The sequence below is a fragment of the Dryas octopetala genome, chromosome 4 (assembly GCF_963921425.1).
Source record: "Dryas octopetala chromosome 4, drDryOcto1.1, whole genome shotgun sequence".
NCBI lineage: Eukaryota > Viridiplantae > Streptophyta > Magnoliopsida > Rosales > Rosaceae > Dryas > Dryas octopetala.
Window position 1 is genome coordinate 4,790,040 of NC_141369.1, and position 27,717 is coordinate 4,817,756.

General features: G+C 40.0%; 1 protein-coding gene across 1 annotated transcript in view; it reads left to right on the forward strand.

The window, feature by feature from the left end:
• The first annotated feature begins 745 nt into the window (after window positions 1-745).
• The window catches only part of LOC147286275 (uncharacterized), a 43,484-nt gene continuing 16,512 nt past the window's right edge, over window positions 746-27,717 (forward strand). The window contains exons 1-3 of the mRNA XM_086240729.1: window positions 746-1,544; window positions 2,700-3,169; window positions 3,263-4,608. Of these exons, the coding sequence (XP_086096855.1) occupies window positions 746-1,544; window positions 2,700-3,169; window positions 3,263-4,608 (2,615 nt within the window). The remainder of the gene's footprint in view (window positions 1,545-2,699; window positions 3,170-3,262; window positions 4,609-27,717) is intronic.

Consider the following 27,717-nt stretch of genomic DNA (forward strand, 5'->3'; position numbering starts at 1 on the left):
AGCCAAACCTTTTAGTAGACGAACTTTGTTGACATGTTTATATATTGATTGTTAATATCCATAGTAGAGTGAATGGTATGCTAGTGGTGGATTCTGACCCCTAGTGTTTCTTTATTATTGTTTTATCCAAATTCATTCAGTTGTTATTTTAAAGTTTTGTCATTTATCTGTTAGTAAGTCTAGTTTCAAAAACCAATCAAAACCCCCCATTTGCGTGTGTGAGTCAGAGTTGGGTTAATTGAATTTAATTGAGTTAGTAATCGTACACTAGTACAATTCCCTGTGGGATCGACCTCGTATTTGTAAGCTTTGCTACTTAGCGATTCGTGCACTTGCGAGTTAACCTAGAGCTCAGAAAAGGGTATTTAATTTGCTCTAGGAAAACATACAACAAGTTTTTGGCGCCGTTGCCGGGGAATTGTTATTTGTGTTGATTGCTAGTTTAATTAACTTTAGTTAAGTCATTTTAGTTAGGTTTTATTTTCTGTTTTCATTATTGGTTCTTGCTGATTTCTCTTATTTCTAGGGTACAATGGAAGATTCAAATTCGAAGATCACCCCCCTTTCACGTGCAGAAGGCCAAAAGGTGTTGAGTGCGTACAAGGGCAGGCCAAGACTCAATTGGACACCGTTAAGGATGAGGTCTACTCTTGTGTCGCCGAGAGGGAGTGAATCTGAAGAAGCATACGAAGAAGAGAAATCAGAAGAGGAAGTCGAGGAGACCTTGCAGCGGAATGCATCTCAAATGAGAATACCTTTGAGTGATTATTCGTCTCCAACGCTTCTAGCTCAACCTACGTGCATTGTTTACTCTCAAGTGGAAGCTGATTTTGAACTTTCAAGTGGGACAATCAAACTTCTTCCATCATTTCATGGTTTAGAAGGAGAAGATCCCTACGTGCATCTTAAGGAATTTCATGCGATATGCGAGATTGGCAAGCTGAGGGGGTTGAGCGATGATCAAAGGAAGTTAAGGTTATTTCCATTCTCTCTTAAAGATAAAGCTAAACATTGGTTGTTTTCCTTGCAGGTCGCTTCTATTAAAACATGGGAAGAACTGGCATCCAAGTTTCTGTTGAGGTTCTACCCAGTTAGTAAGACTACCATCATGAGGAAGCAGATCTTAGGGTTTACACAATCAGAGGACGAAGTATTTCATGAGAGTTGGGAAAGGTACCAAGAGCTTCTGACTTCGTGTCCACACCATAATCTTGCCCCGTGGATGCAGATTGAGTATTTTTATGAGGGTCTGTTGGATCAAGATCGTAATATGGTGGATATGACATGTGGAGGAGCACTGAAAAAGAAGACTTTTGAAGAAGCATGGACACTCTTTGACACATTGGCGTTGAATTCACAACAGTGGAATAGACGGAAAAGAGTGGAAAAGAAATCAGCTATGGAAGCTGAGATGTCTGAGCTTAAGCAGATGATGCAGGTTCTGATGGTGAATCAAGGAGCTAAGCCATCACATGGAGAGTCATGTTTCGAGGTTGAAAGAGTTCAAGTTAGACCGAGGGTACAGTCCCCTGTTGAGCAACGAAGTACGTATTTGGAGGACATGATTGCCGCACTAGCTCAGAGTACAACTTCGATGTCTAATGATACCAAGTCATTCATGAATAAGACTGAGGAGCAGTTGAGTGTCACAGCTAAAGCTATCTCGAATTTGGAAGCCCAATTGGAACAAGTGACTTTGACCTTGGACAAAGTGGTAAAGGGTGCACCAATTCAGGATAAGGCCGAAGCAATCACTACTTTGAGAAGTGGGAAAGTGATTGACAACAAAGTGGGCACTACTCAAGATGATAATGCAGGCAATGAGGATGAAGTTGAGATATTAGAGCCTGAACAAGTGGAAAAGTACAAGAGGGATAAAGTTAAGGTTAAGGATGAGGAAGAGGAGGAAAGAAAGAAACAAGAAAAGCACATTGCTACGCGTGTTAGCAAGAAGGCCGAGATCACTTCTTCTATTCCAAGAGCTCCATTACCTTTCCCTCAACGTCAATGGAAGCAGAGTAAGGACGAGCAAGCTAAGGAAATTTTGGAGATGTTTAAGAAAGTGGAAATCAACATTCCTTTGCTTGATGCCATTCAGCAGATTCCTAAGTATGCCAAGTTTTTGAAGGAATTGTGCACACACAAGAGGAAATTTAAAGAGCATGAGCAGGTGTGTTTGAGTGAAGAAGTCAGTGCGGTTTTGCAAAGGAAGCTGCCACCAAAGTTGAAAGACCCTGGCAGTTTTACGATTCCATGTTTGGTTGGGGATCATAAGTTTGAGAAGGCATTGCTGGATTTGGGAGCAAGTATTAATTTGATGCCGTACTCAATTTTCGCACAGTTGGGCATAGGAGATCTTAAACCTACTAGTGTTACTCTTCAATTGGCAGATCGTTCAGTAAAGGTTCCGAAAGGTGTGGTTGAAGATGTGCTGGTCCGGGTTGCAGATTTGATCATGCCCGCTGATTTTATCATTCTTGAAATGGAGGATACCCCAATTAGAGGTAATGAGCTACCGATCATATTGGGAAGACCGTTCATGGCCACAGCGAACACCAAGATTGATGTGAGTAATGGGAAGCTGACAATGTCTGTACTTGGTGAAACAGTTGAGTTTGATGTTCTCGGTGCGATGAAGTATCCAAAGGAGGAGGATGATTGCTTGAGGATTGATAGTTTGGACCCATTGGTTGAGGAAGTGTGCGAAACTAATCTTGCAGAAGATACATTGGAGGTTGCTTTGGGAACACTAGAGTCTAGTGAGCTGGATGAAATCGTGGAAACAACTCCTACACGTTTGGAAGGCACCCGACCTCTCAGAAATAAGTGGTTCAACCAGTTTGAAATGTTAGTACCCACTAATCAAAAGACGCTTCCTTCTATTGAGCAAGCACCTAAGTTGGAGTTGAAACCGTTACCAGAGCATTTGAAATATGCATTTTTGGGAGAGAATGAGACCTTGCCTGTGATTATTGCAGCTAATTTGAGTGCAAGCGAGGAAGAAAGACTCTTGAGAATTCTGAAGGAAAATCGGTTAGCATTGGGATGGACCATAGCCGATATCAAGGGAATCTCACCCACAGTGTGTATGCATAGAATTTTACTTGAGGAGGAATCTAGGCCTACTCGTGATGCTCAAAGAAGACTGAATCCAACTCTGAAGGAAGTTGTGCGTAATGAGGTAATCAAATTGTTGGATGTTGGTATTATTTATCCTATCAGTGATTCGAAGTGGGTTAGTCCTGTTCAAGTGGTGCCGAAGAAAAGTGGTATTACTGTGGTGAAGAATGAGCATAATGAGTTGGTTCCCCAAAGGACACAAACCGGTTGGCGTGTTTGTATTGACTATCGGAAGCTTAACACCGCGACAAGAAAGGATCACTTTCCTTTGCCATTTATTGACCAGATGTTGGAAAGGTTGGCTGGCCATAGTCACTATTGCTTTTTGGATGGTTATAGTGGGTACAATCAGATTGCTATTGCGCCCGAGGATCAAGAGAAGACCACGTTCACATGTCCATTTGGTACATTTGCTTATAGGAGGATGCCATTCGGATTGTGCAATGTGCCCGCAACATTTCAGAGATGCATGATGTCTATCTTCTCCGACATGGTAGAAAGAATCATTGAGGTATTTATGGATGATTTCTCTGTTTTTGGTTCGTCTTTTGATACATGTCTGGATAACTTGTCTTTAGTTCTGAAAAGATGTCAAGAAGCCAATCTAGTGCTTAATTGGGAGAAATGTCACTTCATGGTTCAACAAGGGATAGTATTGGGTCATGTGATTTCAAAGGAGGGCATACAAGTTGATAAGGCCAAGATTGATGTGATACAAAGATTGCCACCTCCGTCGAGTGTTAAAGAAGTAAGGAGTTTTCTAGGCCATGCTGGGTTTTATAGGAGGTTCATTAAGGACTTTTCTAAGATTTCTAGGCCTTTGTGCACCTTATTGCAAAAAGAGGTGAATTTTGAGTTTAATGAGGATTGCTTGGTTGCCTTTAACAAATTGAAGAAGCTACTCACTTCCGCTCCGATCATCATGCCACCTGATTGGAACCTGCCGTTTGAGCTCATGTGTGATGCAAGTGACTATGCTGTTGGAGCAGTTTTGGGTCAGAGAGTTGATAAGCTGCCACATGTGATTTATTATGCAAGCAGGACTCTGAATGATGCACAGTTGAACTATTCTACTACAGAGAAGGAGTTGCTTGCTGTGATCTTTGCCTTGGAGAAATTTAGAAGTTATTTGATTGGGTCTAAGATCATCATCTACACGGATCATGCCGCTCTCAAGTATCTGCTGAATAAGAAAGACGCCAAGCCGAGGTTGATTAGATGGACTCTATTGCTACAGGAATTTGATATTGAGATCAAGGACAAGAAAGGGTGTGAGAATGTGGTAGCAGACCATTTGAGTAGACTCGTCAATGAGGATCAGTCTGAAGAGGACACACTACCGTTACGAGAGTCATTCCCGGACGAGCAGCTTTTCGCCATTTTGACTACTCCATGGTATGCTGACATAGCGAATTATTTAGCGAGTGGAGTGTTGCCCAATGATCTGACACACTACCAAAGGAAGAAGTTTTTGCATGATGTCAGACAGTATGTGTGGGATGATCCTTATTTGTTCAAATATGGGTCAGATCAGTTGATAAGACGATATGTACCGGAAATAGAGCAGAGGAATGTCATTGAGATGTGCCATTCTAAAGAATGTGGAGGCCATGGTGGAGGAACTAAGACCGCTTACAAGACACCCATTGGAATGTCTTCGTTTCGACTGATCTATGGGAAAGCTTGTCATTTACCAGTTGAGCTTGAGCATAAGGCATATTGGGCGATTAAGAAGTTAAATTTTGATATTCATGCCGCTGGTGAGAAAAGGAAGTTGCAACTTAGTGAGCTGGAGGAAATACGACATTTCGCATATGAGAATGCTAAGTTGTACAAGGAAAGGACCAAAAGGTACCATGATAAGAAGCTACGTCCAAGAGAATTCTTTGTTGGCGGGAAGGTGTTATTATATGATACAAGATTACGTCTCTTCCCAGGCAAGTTGCGTTCCAGATGGACCGGACCTTATGAGGTGATTAGAGTGTTTCCTTATGGTACAGTTGAAATCAAGAATTCGAAGAATGGGAACATATTTAAGGTCAATGGTCATCGTGTGAAGCCTTTCCTTGAACCTGATTTTGAGCTGAACCAAGAAAAAATTGATTTCTAGTACAAGACTAGGTCTGGCTGAAGACGTGAAACTTAGCGCTTCTTGGGAGGCAACCCAAGGGATGGATGACGACGAGGAGGTGATTTGTACATATGCGTGGGCAAGCCATTTTCACATCAGCCAAGGTACGTTTTCACCCTCTCTTTGCTCCGTTCATTAGTTTTGTTTTATTTGTTGTTTTTCCCTTCCTCTTTTCATTACATTGTGCATTACATTTGTCATTCATTTAAACATTGAGGACAATGTTTCTTTTAAGTTTGGGGGTGGGGAATGCAATGCATTTTTAGTTTTTAGTGTGTTAAAAAAAAAAAAAAAAAAAAAAAAAATTTTTTTTTTTTTTAGTGTTTTTGTTTGTTTTAGGTCTTGAGTCCCCAACTAATTGATTTCATTATGTATGGTTATTTTGAGCATGTCTAGCTTGTATATATAGTATGTATTCTTCTTTATCTAGTATTGTTTCGTAACATGCTTTACAACTCTATGGACTTGTGGCCTTGTTTTCATGAGCTTAAGTGATGACTTGCATGTCTAGAGATGCATATACTTAATAGAGTAGACTTATATGACCTAAGTGAGCTTTTGAGCCATGTACTTCAATTCTTGAGTGTTAACATTACTCTAATATTTTCTTGTCATATAAAGTCGTTGTGATCTCATTATTCTTTCTTTCGATTAAGTACTTGGAATATAATTGTGAATCAAAGAGCTAGAACTTCTCTCTTAATCTATTCAAAGCATGGATATAACTACATTAATCTTAGGAAATGATAGTAGGCCTTGTTTGTTTTAACCCATAACCTAAGGCCTACCCTGTGTTATAACCCTAGTCAAACATTTTGAGCCTAATGACCTTTTCTTTGTTCACCCCTATACCAAACCCTAAGTTTGGGGGAGTTTCACTCCTCTACCCGTTTACCTTACCTATGAATTTGCATGGAGTTGGTGAAAATGTGAGGTTGAAAAGAAATGTCTATGCGTAGCTTGATGAAAAAGGAAAAGAAATTGTGTTTAAGATTGTTTGTCGTTCCCTATCAAAAAAAAAAAAAAAAAAAAAAAAAAAAATCAAGAATCAAAAATCAAAGGGAAGGGACGATTTCAAAAGATGGAAGTGGAAAGGTGTTCGAATTTGAGCTATGAGTACAAATTATGCAAAGAATGCCTCTATTGATTTCCTTGTGCAAATCCATAGTCTGTAGCCCTTTGTTCTCCCTTTTATTTCAATACCTTATCCTAACCTAAGCCTCCATTACAACCCGCATAAAAGTCCTATTTGATCTTGGGAGAAATGTGGTTCATTATGTGGAGTCTAGATAAAAGGGAAGCTTATGGTTATTGGTTCTGTTCCAAGTATTTTAATTCCTTCTATTGAGATCAATGTTTTTGTTTCTTTGTGCCGTTCTTTCATGATTAATATGTGAGCTTTTTGTATTTGTTTATCATATCATCTCTCACATATACTTGAGTGCACGTATTGACCCAATCTCGGAGCGTTTTATTGTTGAGAGTATGCCTTAGTGAGAATTGGAGTTGAATCTATTTTGTGTATGCTGATTTAGTCTTGTTTGTCTAACCACTTGGGTTTGTGTCAAGGATGGTATATATATTTCATAGAGGAGTAAGGTATGTTAATTGAAGCATTATTAGAGATTGAGGAATAAATTCTATATGTATCTTGCTTGACTATGCTATTTATGGCTGTACTTATGAAGTCATGTGTTGGGATGTTTTGAGTCTGCCTTGAGTCTTTTCTTTGTTCTTTTTGCTCGAGGACTAGCAAAATCTAAGTTTGGGGGTGTGTTGAGTGCTCATTTTACACTGTTTTATGATACTAACTCCCTAACTCAGAGTGCAAGAACTCGGTATTTTGTGTGTTGTTAGTTTGTTTTTGTTCTTATAGGATAAAATGAGCAAAGAATAGAAAAGGAGCCGAAAGAGCCATTTTTAGACGTTTCCTAGTCAAACTAGGAAAAGTGGAGAAATCCTGGTCAAACCAGGAAATGCCGAATCCCAGTCAAACTAGGATTCCTAGTCTCACAAGGAAAGATCAAGCTTGAATAAGAAGGAACCATGATGATCAGAAGCCAGAAATGAGAAATCCTAGTTGGAGCAGGAAATCCTATTTCAACTAGGAAACCTAATCCAAGTAGGAAATGGAGTCCTAATGAAGATAGGAATCATGAGGGGCAAAATGGTAATTGTGAAATTCCAAGTGAGATAGAAATCCTAAGTCAACAAGGATTCCTAGGTGGACAAGGAAATGTTGGTCAAAGTCAACTCTACAAAATCAAGGTTCCAGAAGCTTCTAGAAGGTGGTGGACATCCATGGGAATAAATGGAGGGAAGAAATGAATTGAATTCAAATGGAAATGAGGGGCAAAATGGGAAGTCAAAGTTAATGGTCAAGGGTCAACTATGAAAAGTCAACAAGTCAAATGGGCCATGGGCCTATACAATGCCGAATTTTGAAGGAGCCATGCATGCATGCATGCACCAGCCCAAGAGGAAGTCCATGCGCAAGCCCAAGCCTATCAGCCATGCGCAAAACCCTAGGGGGCTGGTGTGTGTCACTTAAGCCCAAGTCATGCAGCCCACAAGCCAAAGCCCAAGAAATCCTAGCTGAAAAAGAAGTCAAAACCCTGGAAAATAGAGCACCAATTTCGACAGCAATTCTGTAATTCTCCAGAACGAATCAGGTAGCATGCCATATATGGTTGGAAAGATACGGATGTTAGCTTCGCAGGGAATTTTACGGATTTTGATTCCGAGTTTTCTAGCTCAAGATATGGCCATTTTAGTGGAGGTAGTGCAGCAGTTCCGCGAGCTGAAAGAGGAGTTACGCCCAAAAAGAGCCCAAATCAGCCCAAGGCCCATGCTTGGCCGAAAATTATAAGCCTTGGTGTGCAAGGAATGCACTTATCCCACATTGAAGAGAAAGAGAAATCTCAGCCCCACTTCCCTCTATAAATATATCTCTAAAAATCAGAAAAGGGGTTCGGTTCTGAAGTTCTCTTCTCTCCTCTTTAATTTTCAGCAACCCTAGCTAGCCTCCTTCTCTTTCTTTTATTTTTCTGAAGCAAACCCTAGCAGCCACCATCTCTTTCTTTATTCTTCTCTAGCCGCAGCCCACACTCTCTCCCTTCTTTTTATTTTCTTTTTCTTCTCTTGTCTGGCCGAACACTAGCAGCCACTTTATCTTGTTTTTCCTTTATTTTGCGCTGAACGGAAGAAGGAGGAAGTGAAGCCAAGCAGCAGCCATCAACACCCAGCCGTGCGCACCACCTTGCCGAGCACCTCAGCCTCCTTGCCGTGGAGCCTAAGGCCGAGCAGCAGCCCATCACGCCACCACCTTGCAGCCGCACCTCCACCCCATCATTCGTGGCTTGATTTCTTTCTCCTTTCCTTTTATTTTAATTGTTTAATTATGTTCTGTTTATTTATGATTTTAATTATGTGTAACTGAATATTGGGCTAGGGCTAGGATGAAGCCCTAGCGATGCTGCTTACTCTCACTATGGATTATTGATTTTTAATTATTTACATGTTGACAAATCTTGGATCTCTGTTTAAATTGAATCTATTTGTTTCGCATCTTTGACTGATCACCTTAGGTTGCATGCATCTAGATATATGTTGTGAAACTAAATAAGTTCGAAAGGATGATAGTTTCAATAGGCAACAAGTGGATATCCTAAGATAATAGTCATGGGAAAAGGGATCATAGAGGACATAGGGTACATTAATTTGGAGCTATGCGCTATGTGTTTGTCACTCTCACAGATCGTAATGACTCTTGCATGGGTAACAGCTGCCTTAGCTTAGCACTAGGGAACATGCAAGTTAACTGGCTAAGGAAGGCCCAAGAAGCTCTTAGTTTATGCACAGTAAGGGGAGTAATTGCTAAAAGTAACTAGCCAAACCTTTTAGTAGACGAACTTTGTTGACATGTTTATATATTGATTGTTAATATCCATAGTAGAGTGAATGGTATGCTAGTGGTGGATTCTGACCCCTAGTGTTTCTTTATTATTGTTTTATCCAAATTCATTCAGTTGTTATTTTAAAGTTTTGTCATTTATCTGTTAGTAAGTCTAGTTTCAAAAACCAATCAAAACCCCCCATTTGCGTGTGTGAGTCAGAGTTGGGTTAATTGAATTTAATTGAGTTAGCAATCGTACACTAGTACAATTCCCTGTGGGATCGACCTCGTATTTGTAAGCTTTGCTACTTAGCGATTCGTGCACTTGCGAGTTAACCTAGAGCTCAGAAAAGGGTATTTAATTTGCTCTAGGAAAACATACAACAAAGAGCCCAAGTGTATGCCGCACCCACTCAGCTGATCCAAGGCCCAAAGAATGAATCCTTCATGCTCAAGGAAAATCTCACAAGATTCAGTCAAAGATCACAAGGAATCCTAGTTGAAGAAGAAGTCAAAACCCTGGGAAATTGAACATGAATTTCGACAGTGATTCTGTACCTCTACAGATCGAATCAGGTGTCATGCCATATATGGTTGGAAAGCTACGGATGTTAGCTTCGCAGGGAATTTTACGGATTTCGATTCCGAGTTGCGTAGCTCAAGATATAGCCATTTTAGTGAAGGTAGCGCAGCAGTTCCGCGAGCTGAAAGTGGAGTTACGCCCAAAAAGAGCCCAAATCAGCCCAAGGCCCACTTTTGGCCGAAAATTAGAAAACCCTAGCCTTGTGGGACAAGGAAAGCTTCACCTCCTCACTCGTATATAAGGACCCCATTCTCCCATAATTCAGAACACAATTTAATTTTAGCTTTGCAATACTTTTCAGATTTCTAGAGAGAGAGTAGTCGACATCAAGAGAGAGAAGAAGAGAGCCACTTTGCCGCAAGCCCTAGCTAACCCTAGCCGTGAGGAATAGCTTGTGTGGTCTCTCTCTTTCTCCTTCTTGTGCCGCAGCCCTCTCTATGCTTTTTCCTAATTTTCTTTTATTTCAATTGTTTAATTAGTTTTGTTATTTGTTCAACAATGGATTGGGAATTTATTTATGTTATGTTTCTTTTGTTTCTCAATTTATTTATGAGTTAGTTTGATTGTTCTTGCATGTTAAGATTATGATGATATCCATATTATTTGATTCAATGTTGATTTATGGTTAATGAAATAAAGCCATGTGATTTTATGTGAAGTTTGCATGTGATTAATTCCTATTGTCTTGTTAAATTGATTCTAGTTGTTTTCATTCTTTGGCTGGCCACCTTAGGTATGTTTGCATCTAGTAATTGTTATGAAATTGAGAGGTGATAATCAAACTAATCAATTCAGTAGGTAACAAGAAGATAACCTAAGAACTTATCTTTGATAAATAGGTTTCATAGATGTCATCTAGATCGATAATCAAGATTCTATCATGCTCTATGTGTTTGCTGTTTTCATAAGTTCTTAATGACTCTTGCATGGTTAACAGCTTAGGTAGACGAAAATCAAGCTTCCTAGGAACATGTGAGTTAACTAGGTTAAGTAGCGATAATCAAGCTCTTAATTTATGAATAAGGAAAACATAGTTAGAGAGTGTCCGATAATCAAGGCCTTTCGGCTAGCAAACTTAATTATGTGTGTTTACATTGAATTGCATGTCACCATAATAGTTGTTATCTTTTAATATGTGATGGATTCAGATATCTTAGCATTGCAAGACAATCGGGTGTGTGCGTGTGTTTGGTGGTGTGCGTGTGTTTCACAACTTACAACCCCCCATATCGTGTGTGTGTGTTAGTGGATAGATCAAATTGATTTGATGTGTATTTAACCATTCCTCGTGGGATCGACCTCGTATTTACATGCTTTGCTATTGATGCGATTCGTGCACTTGCGAGTATACTTAGAATTGAGTTATTTAATTTGTTCTAAGAAAACAATCAACAATTGTCTATTTTATAGGCGAGACGACCGCAGCCCGAAACGATTCGGCGGAGGAACGGAGCTAGGATTCTCACTGTGAGTGGACTTGGTTTCTTGAACGTTTTTTATAAATTCATGGATTTGTTCATGTTTAATATCTTGAGTAATTGATTTCTGAGTAGTGAGTTGGATTTTGTTTCTCTTCAAAATGATTTTCATGACCTTCAAGATTTAAGTCATGATTTTTATAATGATTTTATCCAAATATGATGACTTGTGAATTTGACCTTGATTTTAATTGAATTATGGGTTTGAAATGCTTTATTTGCACATTTAATTATTGGAAAACCAAATATGAGATTTTATTTAGCTTTGAAAACTTGTAAATGAGATTTCCATGTTGAGTTTTGACTTTGTTAATTTGGGAGTTTTCGTTGTGGAGGATAACTTATTTTGAAGTTGGAATTTATGCAATAAGTTTATGGATTTAAAGTTTCTTGGAAAAGTACAATTATTCTATTCTTGGTGGAAAAAGGATTTATTTGGGTTATGGAAAAATAGTTTTTATACCACCTTTGCAGTACCCTCCAGGTTATCAGATTTAATAGGTCTTTGGGACCCATCACGGCACACATATAGGCTTTGGGCCGTGTGTCGGGATGCTTCGCCCTTTGGGGGCTGCTCTGCGTGCACGTATGACCAGGATTTGCCTGCACGTGCTGATTTTATTCACACGTGTGTATGGCCAGGATATTGCCTGCACGTGTTGGATTTACTCCAGGCGTGTGTATGGCCAGGATATTGCCTGCACGTGTTGGATTTACTCCACGCGTGTGTATGGCCAGGATATTGCCTGCCTGTGCGATGCAGGAATTCCGCACAGGTGTATGGCCAGGTTATTCAGGGTATAAAGCATGGTGGAAAATGAAATTGATATTTTCAAGAGTTTAAATATGGATTTTAAGTGAGAACTACGTTTCGAGTTTATAATGATTTCGATTTTATTATTACTATGACTTTGTTTATTTAGACGGGTGGCTTTTGAGAAATGAGTTTTGATTTATCTTTGCTTTGAGTCTCATTAGTTTTATAACTCGCTTAAATTTTGGAAATGATTTTAAAACTGGGGGATTTCAAAGAGTGACGTGAGGTCTTGGTGCTAAATGTGGTTTTGAAGGATTTTCTGAAACAAAAAGTTTATTTTTATTTTCGTTTCTATTAAACTGTCCACTCACTGAGTTTGTCTCACGGTTTATCTCGTTTTGTTTTAAATTGTCCCTCCAGGTAATAGCTTTGGTGGAGGTCGAGCCAAACACGTCGAGGCAGTTACATCCATCTCTCAAATCGGACCTTGTAGGCACCAGTTAATATTATTGCAAAAATTCCTTGTATTAGGATAGTGGCTCTGATGATCACACTTAAAATTCTTAGATGGTTTTTCTTTGAAATTGTTGGGTCTGAGACCCTATTTTGGTTGTGGTAGAGGTGGTTGCTGTATAGAAGTGTTTTTTTAACAGGTATAAAATTTCTGGGTTAGTCCATTTTCAGGGGAGGTTCTGTCGAATTTTCGGTAGGATTTTCCTTGAATTTGGATTCCCGCAGGACCTCTCCGGGTTTCAGGGTGGAATCCGGGGGCGGTCCTGTCAACTTGGTATCAGAGCATTAGGATTTAAGTTTCCTGTAGATTCCGCACCACCTGTGCATCCTTCAGTGTACAAAAAGGTTTTTCTTCGCTAGTATGGATATAGCTCCTCGACGTGGCCGACCTCAAAGTAGATTGTGGTAAGTTTATGGGGGTAGATTTAATACGATTAACGTGAGTGTTACGTTTGTGGTATGCTTGTATTACAATTTGGGTCGTACTCGTGAGGATTTCTTTTTGATAATCAGTAACTGCGAAATTTAGAGTGCGGTGTTTAAATGTTTTAGTATTTCGTTTGAAGCCCATTCGAGGAAATCAAGTTGGAATTTAATGGAATTTAATGGAATTTAATGTTATTAGAATTATAGATTCCCCTAGAGATTAAGTATCGAAGTTGTGATACAGTGAAGCTTAGTTCAACTTTGATGGCATACAATAAGGATGACGAAGGATAGATGCTTGTATATTAGGATAAAGATATCATAATAACGATTAAGAAATAAATGAATTGTTTTTATTTTGGAAGTCTAGTGAGGACAATGAAGGAATTTGAGTAGAGAGAGACGCGACTTAAAAGGAAATGATTGGAGCTTGAGGGTGACCCCTTAGTTCATGACCAGAATTTATTTCTCATTTTCATGGATACATTTAGAGATCAAAGGATTAATCAGAGTGGCGCAGCGGAAGCGTAATGGTGCCTAGTCCAGCCATGTCAGTAGAGGTGCAGAACAACAGAGGGGTCAACCAGGACGCCCCAGAGCCCAGGGCAGAGTTTTCGCTATGGCGCAGCAGGACGCTTTGGTTTCATCGGACGTCATCATGGGTACATTATCTGACTTTGAGCATGATACGATATTTTTGATAGACTTCAGGACACACACACACTCTAGTTTGTCACATATTCGTGTTTTGATTATCGATAAGAGATAAACTTTCTCGATTTATGGGTTAGAGTGGTTTTCAAATGATTTAAAGGTTTTAAATTAATTTACTTCGTAATAGTCGTATCCTTGAAAAACTTTATTTAGGGTCTGCCGTTCTATCGCATTTTCAAGTTTTTATTTTTGAGGCTTACTAAATTTATTTATATTCGTTGTGGAGTGATCTCCTTAGTTCAAATATCCTTGGTTTTCTCGAACGGAAGGAAATGTCAAAATTCACGCATATTTAAATTTATGGTTGTTGAAAGGAGGTTTGATTTGATGGGCGATAAGAAGTTTGCAATTACAGTTCACTTAAATTAAAGTTTTCTACTAAATTTCGAGGACGAAATTTTTTTAAGGGGGGAAGGTTGTAACGACCCGACCCAAATTTTCACTAGAAATTAAAAATTTTTATTTAACTATGTTTTTAAGAGGTTTATAAAAGATGTTGGATTGTATTTTAAAGATTTTGAAATTTATTTGGAAAGTAAAAAGGGTTTTGAATTAAAGTTTTGATTTATTTATTTATTTTCGTTTTAATTTAAGCTTGACCCAAAGTTGACTTTAAAATAAATGGGTTTTCGATTTTGACTTTAGGTCCATTAGATAGGTTTCGATCCCCCGAGTTCATAGACACGTAGCACGCTTCGATCCGAATTACAGTTTGAAAGATATGGGCGTTTGAAGCGAGGGGCAATTGCGTAAAATGACAAATTGGGGTTTAAAAATCAGATTTTCTAGAAATTTCTCTCTCTCTATAGAACACTCTCTCTCTCCTTTATATCTCTCTACCCGCACTCTCTCTCTCTCCCGGTCTTCACTCCACCCGCACACCCTCTCCCCTGCGCGCACCAGCCCCAGCCACCCTCACTCACCTCGCCGTCGACCGCCACTCGCCGACCTGGCCTCTGGCTCCGGCGAGCTCCCCCCAGACGCCGAACACCCCCCGGCCTCCTCTCTCCCCGAGTTCTCTCTCTCTTCTCTCTCCTCTGCGCGCAGCCAACCCAGCCAACCCAGCCACTTTCGGCGGCTGTTCCATCGACCCCGACCACCGACGACCTTCCCCGTCGGCCGATCAGCTCGGCCCGACCCTCCTCCAGCCAGCCCAGCTCCCACACGCGCGAGAACGAGGCTAGAGGAAGCCCAGCCCGCCGCCACTGCTCGCCGAATTCCGGCCAAATCTCAGCCCATTTCATCCCTATTTTTGGTGAGATTTCTTCCTCTTCCTTTGGGTTTTCATTTTCCTAATTGATGTTGATTAATTTCGAGTATATAGGAATTGGAAATTTCTGGGTTTTGAAGCCATTTCGGGTTTTTCTTTAACTTTCGGACTAGAGGGCTGTTTTTGTCGTTTTAAATAATAAATTCTATTCCTAGGAACCCCAATTGTGGTTTAAGATTGAAGGATTGAGTGGGTTTGAGGAATTAGGCATTTCTTGGTTGAATTTGGAGTTGGGGCAGCCACTTTGGACGGCTCCTGCAGTGAGTCCGAACCCCCGCTGTCATTCGTAAATAAAGGATTAATTGTGGGCAATTGTGGAGTGAGTTATTGATCTTGGTTATGACGTTTTTGGTTAGGCTGAGCCGGAGAGCTTCCGGAGTGTTTATGTAGGAGTTTTGGGTCTACGTTGTGGAGGTTGGGAATCGTCGAGCTAGAATGGGAGTCGGGTGGGACGCTTAGGTTTTATACACACATCTACGTTTAAATGTCTTGAGGCGGAACTAATTGTATTTCGTTGATTGTCTATTTTATAGGCGAGACGACCGCAGCCCGAAACGATTCGGCGGAGAAACGGAGCTAGGATTCTCACTGTGAGTGGACTTGGTTTCTTGAACGTTTTTTTATAAATTCATGGATTTGTTCATGTTTAATATCTTGAGTAATTGATTTCTGAGTAGTGAGTTGGATTTTGTTTCTCTTCAAAATGATTTTCATGAACTTCAAGATTTAAGTCATGATTTTTATAATGATTTTATCCAAATATGATGACTTGTGAATTTGACCTTGATTTTAATTGAATTATGGGTTTGAAATGCTTTATTTGCACATTTAATTATTGGAAAACCAAATATGAGATTTTATTTAGCTTTGAAAACTTGTAAATGAGATTTCCATGTTGAGTTTTGACTTTGTTAATTTGGGAGTTTTCGTTGTGGAGGATAACTTATTTTGAAGTTGGAATTTATGCAATAAGTTTATGGATTTAAAGTTTCTTGGAAAAGTACAATTATTCTATTCTTGGTGGAAAAAGGATTTATTTGGGTTATGGAAAAATAGTTTTTATACCACCTTTGCAGTACCCTCCAGGTTATCAGATTTAATAGGTCTTTGGGACCCATCACGGCACACATATAGGCTTTGGGCCGTGTGTCGGGATGCTTCGCCCTTTGGGGGCTGCTCTGCGTGCACGTATGACCAGGATTTGCCTGCACGTGCTGATTTTATTCACACGTGTGTATGGCCAGGATATTGCCTGCACGTGCTGATTTTATTTACGCGTGTGTATGGCCAGGATATTGCCTGCACGTGTTGGATTTACTCCACGCGTGTGTATGGCCAGGATATTGCCTGCCTGTGCGATGCAGGAATTCCGCACAGGTGTATGGCCAGGTTATTCAGGGTATATAGCATGGTGGAAAATGAAATTGGTATTTTCAAGAGTTTAAATATGAATTTTAAGTGAGAACTACGTTTCGAGTTTTATAATGATTTCGATTTTATTATTACTATGACTTTGTTTATTTAGACGGGTGACTTTTGAGAAATGAGTTTTGATTTATCTTTGCTTTGAGTCTCATTAGTTTTATAACTCGCTTAAAGTTTGGAAATGATTTTAAAACTGGGGGATTTCAGAGAGTGACGTGAGGTCTTGGTGCTAAATGTGGTTTTGAAGGATTTTCTGAAACAGAAAGTTTATTTTTATTTTCATTTCTATTAAACTATCCACTCACTGAGTTTGTCTCACGGTTTATCTCGTTTTGTTTTAAATTGTCCCCCCAGGTAATAGCTTTGGTGGAGGTCGAGCCAAACACGTCGAGGCAGTTACATCCATCTCTCAAATCGGACCCTGTAGGCACCAGTTAATATTATTGCAAAAATTCCTTGTATTAGGATAGTGGCTCTGATGATCACACTTAAAATTCTTAGATGGTTTTTCTTTGAAATTGTTGGGTCTGAGACCCTATTTTGGTTGTGGTAGAGGTGGTTGCTGTATAGAAGTGTTTTTTTAACAGGTATAAAATTTCTGGGTTAGTCCATTTTCAGGGGAGGTTCTGCCGAATTTTCGGTAGGATTTTCCTTGAATTTGGATTCCCGCAGGACCTTTCCGGGTTTCAGGGTGGAATCCGGAGGCGGTCCTGTCACATTTCATGTTCAAACTAGGAAAAGAGCAAAAATCCTAGTCAAATGAGGATTTCTAGTCACACGAGGAAACATCAAGCTTAGAAACATTATTGTCAAGCCAGAAATGAAAAACCCTAATTGGAGTAGGAATTCCTGGTTGAACTAGAAAACCTAACCCTACTAGGGAAATGAGTCCTAATGATACTAGGAATCACTAGGGGCAATATGGTGATTATGAGAAGTTGAAATGGACAAGGAATCCTACATCTACAAGGAATCCTAGTGAGACTACGAAAGGTTGGTCAAAGTCAACTCTATCAAGTCAATGTTCCAGAAGCTTCTAGAAGGTATTGGACATCCATGGAATCAAATGGAGTGAAGAAATGAATTCAAATCCAAGAGGGAGAAAGGGGCGAAATTGGAAGTCAAAATCAATGGTCAAGGGTCAACTATGCCAAGTCATGAATGATGAGTGTGCATTTTGCATCACTTTATGATACTAATTCCTTAACCTAGAGTGTTAGAACTCGCTATTTTGTGTTTCTTGTCTTGTTTTTGTGTTTTCAGGTCAAATGAAGCAGAAATGAGAAAAAGAAGCAAATGGAGCCATTTTGGGACATTTCCTGGTCAAACCATGAAAACGAGTGAAATCCTGGTCAAACCAGGAAAAGTGCAGAAATCCTAGTCAAATGAGGATTCCTAGTCACACTAGGAAACATCAAGTCCAGAACCATCATTGCGGAGCCAGAAATGTGAAATCCTGATTCGAACAGGAAATCCTGGTTGAACTAGGAAACCTAACCCAACTAGGGAAAGGAGTCCTAGTGACACTAGGAGACCCCAGGGGCAATATGGTCATTACGAGAAGTCGAAATGGATAAGGAATTGTTGAATGTTTTCTTAGAACAAAATAAACATTTATTTCATTCCAAGTATACTCGCAAGTGCACGAATCGCATTAGTAGCAAAGCGTACAAGCACGAGGTCGATCCCACAGGGAATGGATAATACACAACAAATCAATTCAATTAATCAATAGAATAACTAAATGGGGGGTTTTAAGAGATGAAAACACACGCACACATCACCACACGCACACTACACCACACACACACACCCTTTATTCTATCTTGCAATGTTAAGTTTTCGGTTTCAAATCAGATAAGCATGCAATAACCATCCAAGGCTAATGACAGTTAATTTGAACACAACATATTAAAGTTTGACAGCTAAAAAGGTTTGGCTAGTTACTTTCTCGCCATTGTTCTCCTAATGCATAAACTAAGAGCTTCTTGGGCCTTCCTTAGCCAGTTAACCTACATGTTCCCTAGTTCAAGCTAAGGCAGCTGTTACCCATGCAGGAGTCATTAAGTTTTATGAGAACGTCAAACATGCACAACATATAAGCTTTGACTATTTCCTTATAGAGGTCGCCCAACCCCACTACCAAGAATAATCCCTTATTCCCTTGTTACTTGTGGTTTAGTGTCTTTGACTATTTCACAGCTAAACCTAACAAATAAACTAGATGCAATTACCCTAAGGTGGCCAGTCAAAGGATGCAAACAACTAGTGACGGGGGTTTTAATAGATAGTGGAAATTTAATATGTGCAAACATCAAACTAACAGACCAAGAGACGGATAAACGATTTGTTAGAACATGCAAATTCATTAATCAACCTACAACTAACATGCAAGATAGAATAAATAAACCTACATAATTAAAATAGAAAAGAAAATCAGAATAATATAAATAAATTCCCAATCCATGTTGGAAAGCAAACTAATTAAACCAAACAATTAAAAACTAGAATCAAACAAAAGAAATAAGAATTCCAAAACAAAAATAAAAGAACATCCCTAGAGAGTGGCAGCAGCGGCGGCAAGAGGTGGCAGCGGCGGCGGCACAAGGTGGCAGCAGCGACGGCACAAGGTGGCAGCAGCGGCGGCGCAAGATGGCACTCCTCCTTCCTCCTAGGGTTCGGCACAAAAATAAAGAGAAGAGGTAGAGGGCTGGTGGCTGTGGCTTGAAAGGAAAATAAATAATGGGGGCTGCTAGAGTTCCTAGGGTGCGTGAGAAAAGAAAGAGAGAGAATGGAGGCTAGGGTGTGCGGCAAGAAAGAGAGAGAGACTAGGCTAGGGTTTCTGAAATTTCAGAGAGAGCTCCCTCTCTTTGAGCTATAGAGATGTATTTATAGAGGAGAGTGGGGCTGAGATTTCTCTTTCTCTTCAATGTGGGATAAGTGCATTCCTTGCACACCAAGACTTATAATTTTCGGCCAAACATGGGCCTTGGGCTGATTTGGGCTCTTTTTGGGCGTAACTCCGTTTTCAGCTCGCGGAACTGCTGCGCTACCTCCACTAAAATGACCATATCTTGAGCTAGAAAACTCGGAATCGAAATCCGTAAAATTCCCTGCGAAGCTAACATCCGTATCTTTCCAACCATATATGGCATGCTACCTGATTCGTTCTGGAGAATTACAGAATTGCTGTCGAAATTGGTGCTCTATTTTCCAGGGTTTTGACTTCTTTTTCAGCTAGGATGTCTTGGGCTTTCTCTTTGTAGGCGTGATGGGCTAGGGTTTCCTTTAAAAGAACATGGGCTGGCTGCCACAAGCAAGTGGCGTGATGGGCTTTAGGAATGCATGGCTTGCGCATGGCTATATGACTTGGGCTGAATGGGCTACAAGCATGCAAATAATGTTTTGGGCTGCCACCTCACCATTCTTGTGGATTTCGACTTCACCTAGGCCCAAAGCCCAATTGACTTCATGACATGATATGGTTGACCCTTGACCATTGACTTTGACTTCCAATTTTACCCCTCTCTCCTTCTTGGATTCGAATTCATTTCTTCCCTCCATTTGATTCCATGGATGTCCACCACCTTCTAGAAGCTTTTGGAACCTTGACTTGATTGAGTTGACTTTGACCAACCTTTCCTAGTCCAACTAGGATTTCTTGTAAATGAAAGATTCCTTATCCATTTTGACTTCTCGTAATGACCATATTGCCCCTGGAGTCTCCTAGTGTCATTAGGACTCCTTTCCCTAGTAGGGTTAGGTTTCCTAGTTCAACCAGGAATTCCTGTTCCAATCAGGATTTCTCATTTCTGGCTCGACAATGATGGTTCTGGACTTGATGTTTCCTAGTGTGACTAGGAATCTTCATTTGACTAGGATTTTAGCTCTTTTCCTAGTTTGACCAGGAATTGACCCATTTTCCTAGTTTGACCAGGAAATGTCCCAAAACGGCTCCATTTGCTCCTATTTCCTATTTATGCTTCATTCGACCTAAAAACACAAAAACAAGACAACAGACACAAAAGGATCGAGTTCTAACACTCTAGGTTAGGGAGTTAGTATCATAAAATAGCGTAAAATGAACACTCATCACACCCCCAAACTTAGACTTTGCTAGTCCTCGAGCAAAGAAAATAAAGAAAAAGACTCAAAGACTCAAAAACAAACAAACTAACTTACTTTCCCAACAATTGACATCATGAGTATGACCAACAATAACATAGTAGAGCAAGGCATATATAATATTCATTCTTCAAATTCTAATAATGTTTCAAAGAACATACCTTACTCCTCCATTGTGCATATAGGTCATTCTCTTCATAACCCAAGTGTTGGACAAGCAAGAAATAGATCAACATATTCAAAATAGATTCAACTCCAATCCTTACCAAGATATACTCTCAACAATAAAGCACTCAAGAATTGGGTTGAATTGTGCACTCAAAGGATATGTGAGAGAAGTTATGTAATCAAAGAGAAATAGCTCACATATTAGCATGAAAGATAGGCACATTTGAAAGGAAACAAGATCTCATGGAAAGGAAAATCAAAACACTTGAAATAAAATCAATAACCATAAGCTTCCTTCCCTCCTAGACTCCACATTACGAACTGCACTTCTCTTAAAATCAATTAGGGCTTCATAGGGGTTATAATGAAGGTTTAGGGTAAGGTATGATATTGAAATGGAAGGGATAAACAAAAGGCTATAAACTATGGAATTGCAAGGACAATAGAACATTTTGAGGCATACCTTGCTTCTTTGCACTACATAGCTCAATTTGAACACTTTTGCTTAATTCTTCTTTTGAAACCGTCCCATCTCTTTCTTTTTTTTTTTTTTTTTTTTTTTTTTTTTTTTTGGGCACGGTGTACATACAATCTCAACACATTTTTGTATAAGCTATGCATTTTCATTTTTTTTTTTTCGACCTCAATCAATAAAACACATTGCAATACCATAATAGGGTAAAAGGGGTAAAGGGGTATAGCACCCCCAAACTTAGGGTTTGGGTATATAGTATGGGTAAACAAAGAAAAAGCTATAAGGCTCAAAATGGTTAACTAGGGATAAAACACATAAGGGTTGGCTTTTTAGGCTATAGGTAAAACAAACATGGCCTAAAATCATCTTCTAAGATTCATGTAGTTATAAACATGCTTTGCCTAGAATAAGAAAGAAGTTCTAGTTCATTGATTCAAAAATAAATACATTCCAAGCATTTGATCAAAAACAATGAGATCATACAACGACTTAAATAACGAGAAAAGAATAGAGTCATGTACAACACTCGCGAAATGAAGGACAAAGCTCAAAACTTCACATGGGTCATATAAGTCTACTCTAAGATGCATATGAATCACTAAATCATGCAAATCACAACTCAAGTTCATGAAAATAAGGCCCAATCACATAGAATCATAAAATAGGTTATGGAACAATATTAGAAAAAGAAGAATACATATCATACACACAATGCTAAACATGCTTCTCAAAAGCCATAAACAATCAATCAACTTGTTGGGGACTCAAAAACTAACCAAAACACATAAAAGACTCAAATCACTTTAAAAACAATGTTGCAACAAGGTTCTAAAGATTCAATTCCATCATTAGGGTGGAATAAATTTTAGAAAATTGCATTTTGATGTGGGATTTGACTCCCTAAGTTTAAAAACAAAAGAAACAAAACCTTCTTTTTTTTTTCTTTCAAAATTTAAAAACAAAAACCTAATAAACAAGCTACGACACCATTGCTTTCCCCCCAAACTTAAATGATACATTGCCCTCAATATATACAAATTAAATGCATGAATGCTCAAAATAAGCAATAGGGAAATTGCAACCAAATAAACACACAAATGAAATAAGATGGTCAAATGAAGCAAGAATAGAAGAATTGTTTACTTGCGGATGCAAGTGGGACACTCCAAGTGTACGCACGGCCTCCTTGGTCTATACTGATCTCTTGGATTCTTGAAAAAGCTCGGGTTGCCTCCCAATCAGCGCTTGATTTACTGTCTTTCAGCCTGACATTGCCATTCCTCTACTTGCGTCTTCTCTTTCTCTTTCTCCCATAGTTGCTCTAGGCATCTACAAAAGCAAACACCAAATCAGTAGAGAATATGCTTGTAAAGTCACGACATTTATTTAAACTAAAAACTAACCAAAAACAAATCTAACTAATATATCCTAATTCTAATGATTAATCAAATCAATTCATTGATATTAGACACCATTCCCCGGCAACGGCGCCAAAAACTTGTTGAATGTTTTCTTAGAACAAAATAAACATCTATTTCATTCCAAGTATACTCGCAAGTGCACGAATCGCATTAGTAGCAAAGCGTACAAGCACGAGGTCGATCCCACAGGGAATGGATAATACACAACAAATCAATTCAATTAATCAATAGAATAACTAAATGGGGGGTTTTAAGAGATGAAAACACACGCACACATCACCACACGCACACTACACCACACACACACACCCTTTATTCTATCTTGCAATGTTAAGTTTTCGGTTTCAAATCAGATAAGCATGCAATAACCATCCAAGGCTAATGACAGTTAATTTGAACACAACATATTAAAGTTTGACAGCTAAAAAGGTTTGGCTAGTTACTTTCTCGCCATTGTTCTCCTAATGCATAAACTAAGAGCTTCTTGGGCCTTCCTTAGCCAGTTAACCTACATGTTCCCTAGTTCAAGCTAAGGCAGCTGTTACCCATGCAAGAGTCATTAAGTTTTATGAGAACGTCAAACATGCACAACATATAAGCTTTGACTATTTCCTTATAGAGGTCGCCCAACCCCACTACCAAGAATAATCCCTTATTCCCTTGTTACTTGTGGTTTAGTGTCTTTGACTATTTCACAGCTAAACCTAACAAATAAACTAGATGCAATTACCCTAAGGTGGCCAGTCAAAGGATGCAAACAACTAGTGACGGGGGTTTTAATAGATAGTGGAAATTTAATATGTGCAAACATCAAACTAACAGACCAAGAGACGGATAAACGATTTGTTAGAACATGCAAATCCATTAATCAACCTACAACTAACATGCAAGATAGAATAAATAAACCTACATAATTAAAATAGAAAAGAAAATCAGAATAATATAAATAAATTCACAATCCATGTTGGAAAGCAAACTAATTAAACAAAACAATTAAAAACTAGAATCAAACAAAAGAAATAAGAATTCCAAAAAAAAAATAAAAGAACATCCCTAGAGAGTGGCAGCAGCGGCGGCAAGAGGTGGCAGCGGCGGCGGCACAAGGTGGCAGCAGCGACGGCACAAGGTGGCAGCAGCGGCGGCGCAAGATGGCACTCCTCCTTCCTCCTAGGGTTCGGCACAAAAATAAAGAGAAGAGGTAGAGGGCTGGTGGCTGTGGCTTGAAAGGAAAATAAATAATGGGGGCTGCTAGAGTTCCTAGGGTGCGTGAGAAAAGAAAGAGAGAGAATGGAGGCTAGGGTGTGCGGCAAGAAAGAGAGAGAGACTAGGCTAGGGTTTCTGAAATTTCAGAGAGAGCTCCCTCTCTTTGAGCTATAGAGATGTATTTATAGAGGAGAGTGGGGCTGAGATTTCTCTTTCTCTTCAATGTGGGATAAGTGCATTCCTTGCACACCAAGACTTATAATTTTCGGCCAAACATGGGCCTTGGGCTGATTTGGGCTCTTTTTGGGCGTAACTCCGTTTTCAGCTCGCGGAACTGCTGCGCTACCTCCACTAAAATGACCATATCTTGAGCTAGAAAACTCGGAATCGAAATCCGTAAAATTCCCTGCGAAGCTAACATCCGTATCTTTCCAACCATATATGGCATGCTACCTGATTCGTTCTGGAGAATTACAGAATTGCTGTCGAAATTGGTGCTCTATTTTCCAGGGTTTTGACTTCTTTTTCAGCTAGGATGTCTTGGGCTTTCTCTTTGTAGGCGTGATGGGCTAGGGTTTCCTTTAAAAGAACATGGGCTGGCTGCCACAAGCAAGTGGCGTGATGGGCTTTAGGAATGCATGGCTTGCGCATGGCTATATGACTTGGGCTGAATGGGCTACAAGCATGCAAATAATGTTTTGGGCTGCCACCTCACCATTCTTGTGGATTTCGACTTCACCTAGGCCCAAAGCCCAATTGACTTCATGACATGATATGGTTGACCCTTGACCATTGACTTTGACTTCCAATTTTACCCCTCTCTCCTTCTTGGATTCGAATTCATTTCTTCCCTCCATTTGATTCCATGGATGTCCACCACCTTCTAGAAGCTTTTGGAACCTTGACTTGATTGAGTTGACTTTGACCAACCTTTCCTAGTCCAACTAGGATTTCTTGTAAATGAAAGATTCCTTATCCATTTTGACTTCTCGTAATGACCATATTGCCCCTGGAGTCTCCTAGTGTCATTAGGACTCCTTTCCCTAGTAGGGTTAGGTTTCCTAGTTCAACCAGGAATTCCTGTTCCAATCAGGATTTCTCATTTCTGGCTCGACAATGATGGTTCTGGACTTGATGTTTCCTAGTGTGACTAGGAATCTTCATTTGACTAGGATTTTAGCTCTTTTCCTAGTTTGACCAGGAATTGACCCATTTTCCTAGTTTGACCAGGAAATGTCCCAAAACGGCTCCATTTGCTCCTATTTCCTATTTATGCTTCATTCGACCTAAAAACACAAAAACAAGACAACAGACACAAAAGGATCGAGTTCTAACACTCTAGGTTAGGGAGTTAGTATCATAAAATAGCGTAAAATGAACACTCATCAGGAATCTCTCATTTTCAAGGAATCCTAGTTGCACCAGGAAATGTTTTTCAAGGTTCCAGAAGCTTCCAGAAGGTGGTGGACATCCATGGAAATGAATGGAGGGAAGAAATGAATTTGAATTCAAATGGAAATGAAGGGCAAAATGGGAAGTCAAAAGTGGAGGGCCCATGGGCCCTAGGGATGCCGAACCAAGTGGGCCATGCATGCACATGCATGGGCCCAAACCCTAGCAGCCCAAAGGCCATGCGCAAGGAGGAAGATGGCAGCCCATTCATGCGCATGCATGCCATGCAAACCCTAGCAGACAAGGGGCCATGCGCAAGCCCAAGGTGACAAGCCCAAGATGGAAGCCCATGGAGTGAAACCCTAGCCCATCTTGTGCAAGCAACTGAAGCCCAACATGGAAGCCCAACATGCAAGCCCAAAGCCCAAGACTACCAGCCCAGGCGCCAAGGAGGGACCCTAGCTAGGCTAGGCGTGAGCCACTTAAGCCCAAAGGGGGAAGCCCATGCCGCAAGGCCCTAGTCAGCTAACCCTAGCTGAAGCCGCTGTTGATGTGTTTTCTTAGAACAAAATAAACAATTATCTCATTTTAAGTTTACTCGCAAGTGCACGAATCGCATCAGTAGCAAAGCGTACAAGCACGAGGTCGATCCCACAGGGAATGGTTAATATACAATAAATCAATGCAAATAATCACTAGAATAACTAAAAGGGGGGTTTTGGAAAGATGGAACACACGCACACATCACCACACGCACACACACTTTATTCTATCTTGCAATGTTAAGTTTTCGGTTTCAAATCAGATAAGCATGCAATAACCATCCAAGGCTAATGACAGTTAATTTGAACACAACATATTAAAGTTTGACAGCTAAAAAGGTTTGGCTAGTTACTTTCTCGCCATTGTTCTCCTAATGCATAAACTAAGAGCTTCTTGGGCCTTCCTTAGCTAGTTAACCTACATGTTCCCTAGTTCAAGCTAAGGCAGCTGTTACCCATGCAGGAGTCATTAAGTTTTATGAGAACGTCAAACATGCACAACATATAAGCTTTGACTATTTCCTTATAGAGGTCGCCCAACCCCACTACCAAGAATAATCCCTTATTCCCTTGTTACTTGTGGTTTAGTGTCTTTGACTATTTCACAGCTAAACCTAACAGATAAACTAGATGCAATTACCCTAAGGTGGCCAGTCAAAGGATGCAAACAACTCGTGACGGGGGTTTTAATAGATAGTGGAAATTTAATATGCGCAAACATCAAACTAACAGACCAAGAGACGGATAAACGATTTGTTAAAGCATACGAATCCATTAATCAACCTACGACTAACATGCAAGATAGAATAACTAACCTACATAATTAAAACAAATAAATAAAAGAAACAAAACAGCAACAAATAAATAAAATCCCAATTCATGCTTGCTAACGGAAATCAGAAACGCTAATTAAACAAACTTAACAACATAAACTAAACAACTAATTTAAAGTGCATGAATTAAATGAAATCAGAAACGTAAAGTACACAAGATTAAATGCAAGCACTAATAAAAATCAGAAACACAACTAAACTAGATTGACAAATATAAACTAATTAAAATCTGAAACATGCATTAAATAAAACCAAAGCTATAAACTAATTAAATTCAGAAACTCAAATTAAATAAATTCAGAAACCATTATTCAACAATAAATCTGAAACTAGAAGGAAAAAGAAAGCAAAAATCAGAGGTGCAAACAAATGGGGGCTGCGGCAAGGAGAGAGGGAGAAGGGGGCACCTAGCACAAGCAATTGGCTCACGGCAAGGTGAGCTTGGGCTTGCGGCAGCAGGTGGTACTTCCCTCTCACTTGTCACGCCACCCTCTCTCTAAACCTCTCTCTGAATTCGGCTCACCTTACAAGAGAAATAAAAGCTGAAAATAAAACCCTAAAACAGAAAAATAAAACTAGGAGGGAGAGAATGATTTCGGCTGGAGGAGGAGAGAAAAAGTGTCCTCTAAAAGTCTGAACGAGGGGGTTTAAATAGGAGAAGCCTTCCTTGAGAGGCAAGGAAGAGGAAGTTGCGGCTGGCTAGGGTTTGCTCTCCTAGTTCCTTGCGGCATCAGCTAGGGCTGGCTGCTCCTTGGGCTTGCGGCATGGGCTGCTCCCTTTGGGCTTAAGTGGCTCACGCCTAGCCTAGCTAGGGTCCCTCCTTGGCGCATGGGCTGGTAGACTTGGGCTTTGGGCTTGCATGTTGGGCTTCCATGTTGGGCTTCAGTTGCTTGCACAAGATGGGCTAGGGTTTCACTCCATGGGCTTCCACCTTGGGCTTGCGCATGGCCCCTTGTCTTGCTAGGGTTTGCATGGCATGCATGCGCATGCATGGCTGCCATCTACCCCCTTGCGTGTGGCTTTTGGGCTGCTAGGGTTTGGGCCCATGCATGTGCATGCATGGCCCACTTGGTTCGGCATCCCTAGGGCCCATGGGCCCTCCACTTTTGACTTCCCATTTTGCCCCTCATTTCCATTTGAATTCAAATTCATTTCTTCCCTCCATTCATTTCCATGGATGTCCACCACCTTCTGGAAGCTTCTGGAACCTTGAAAAACATTTCCTGGTGCAACTAGGATTTCTTGA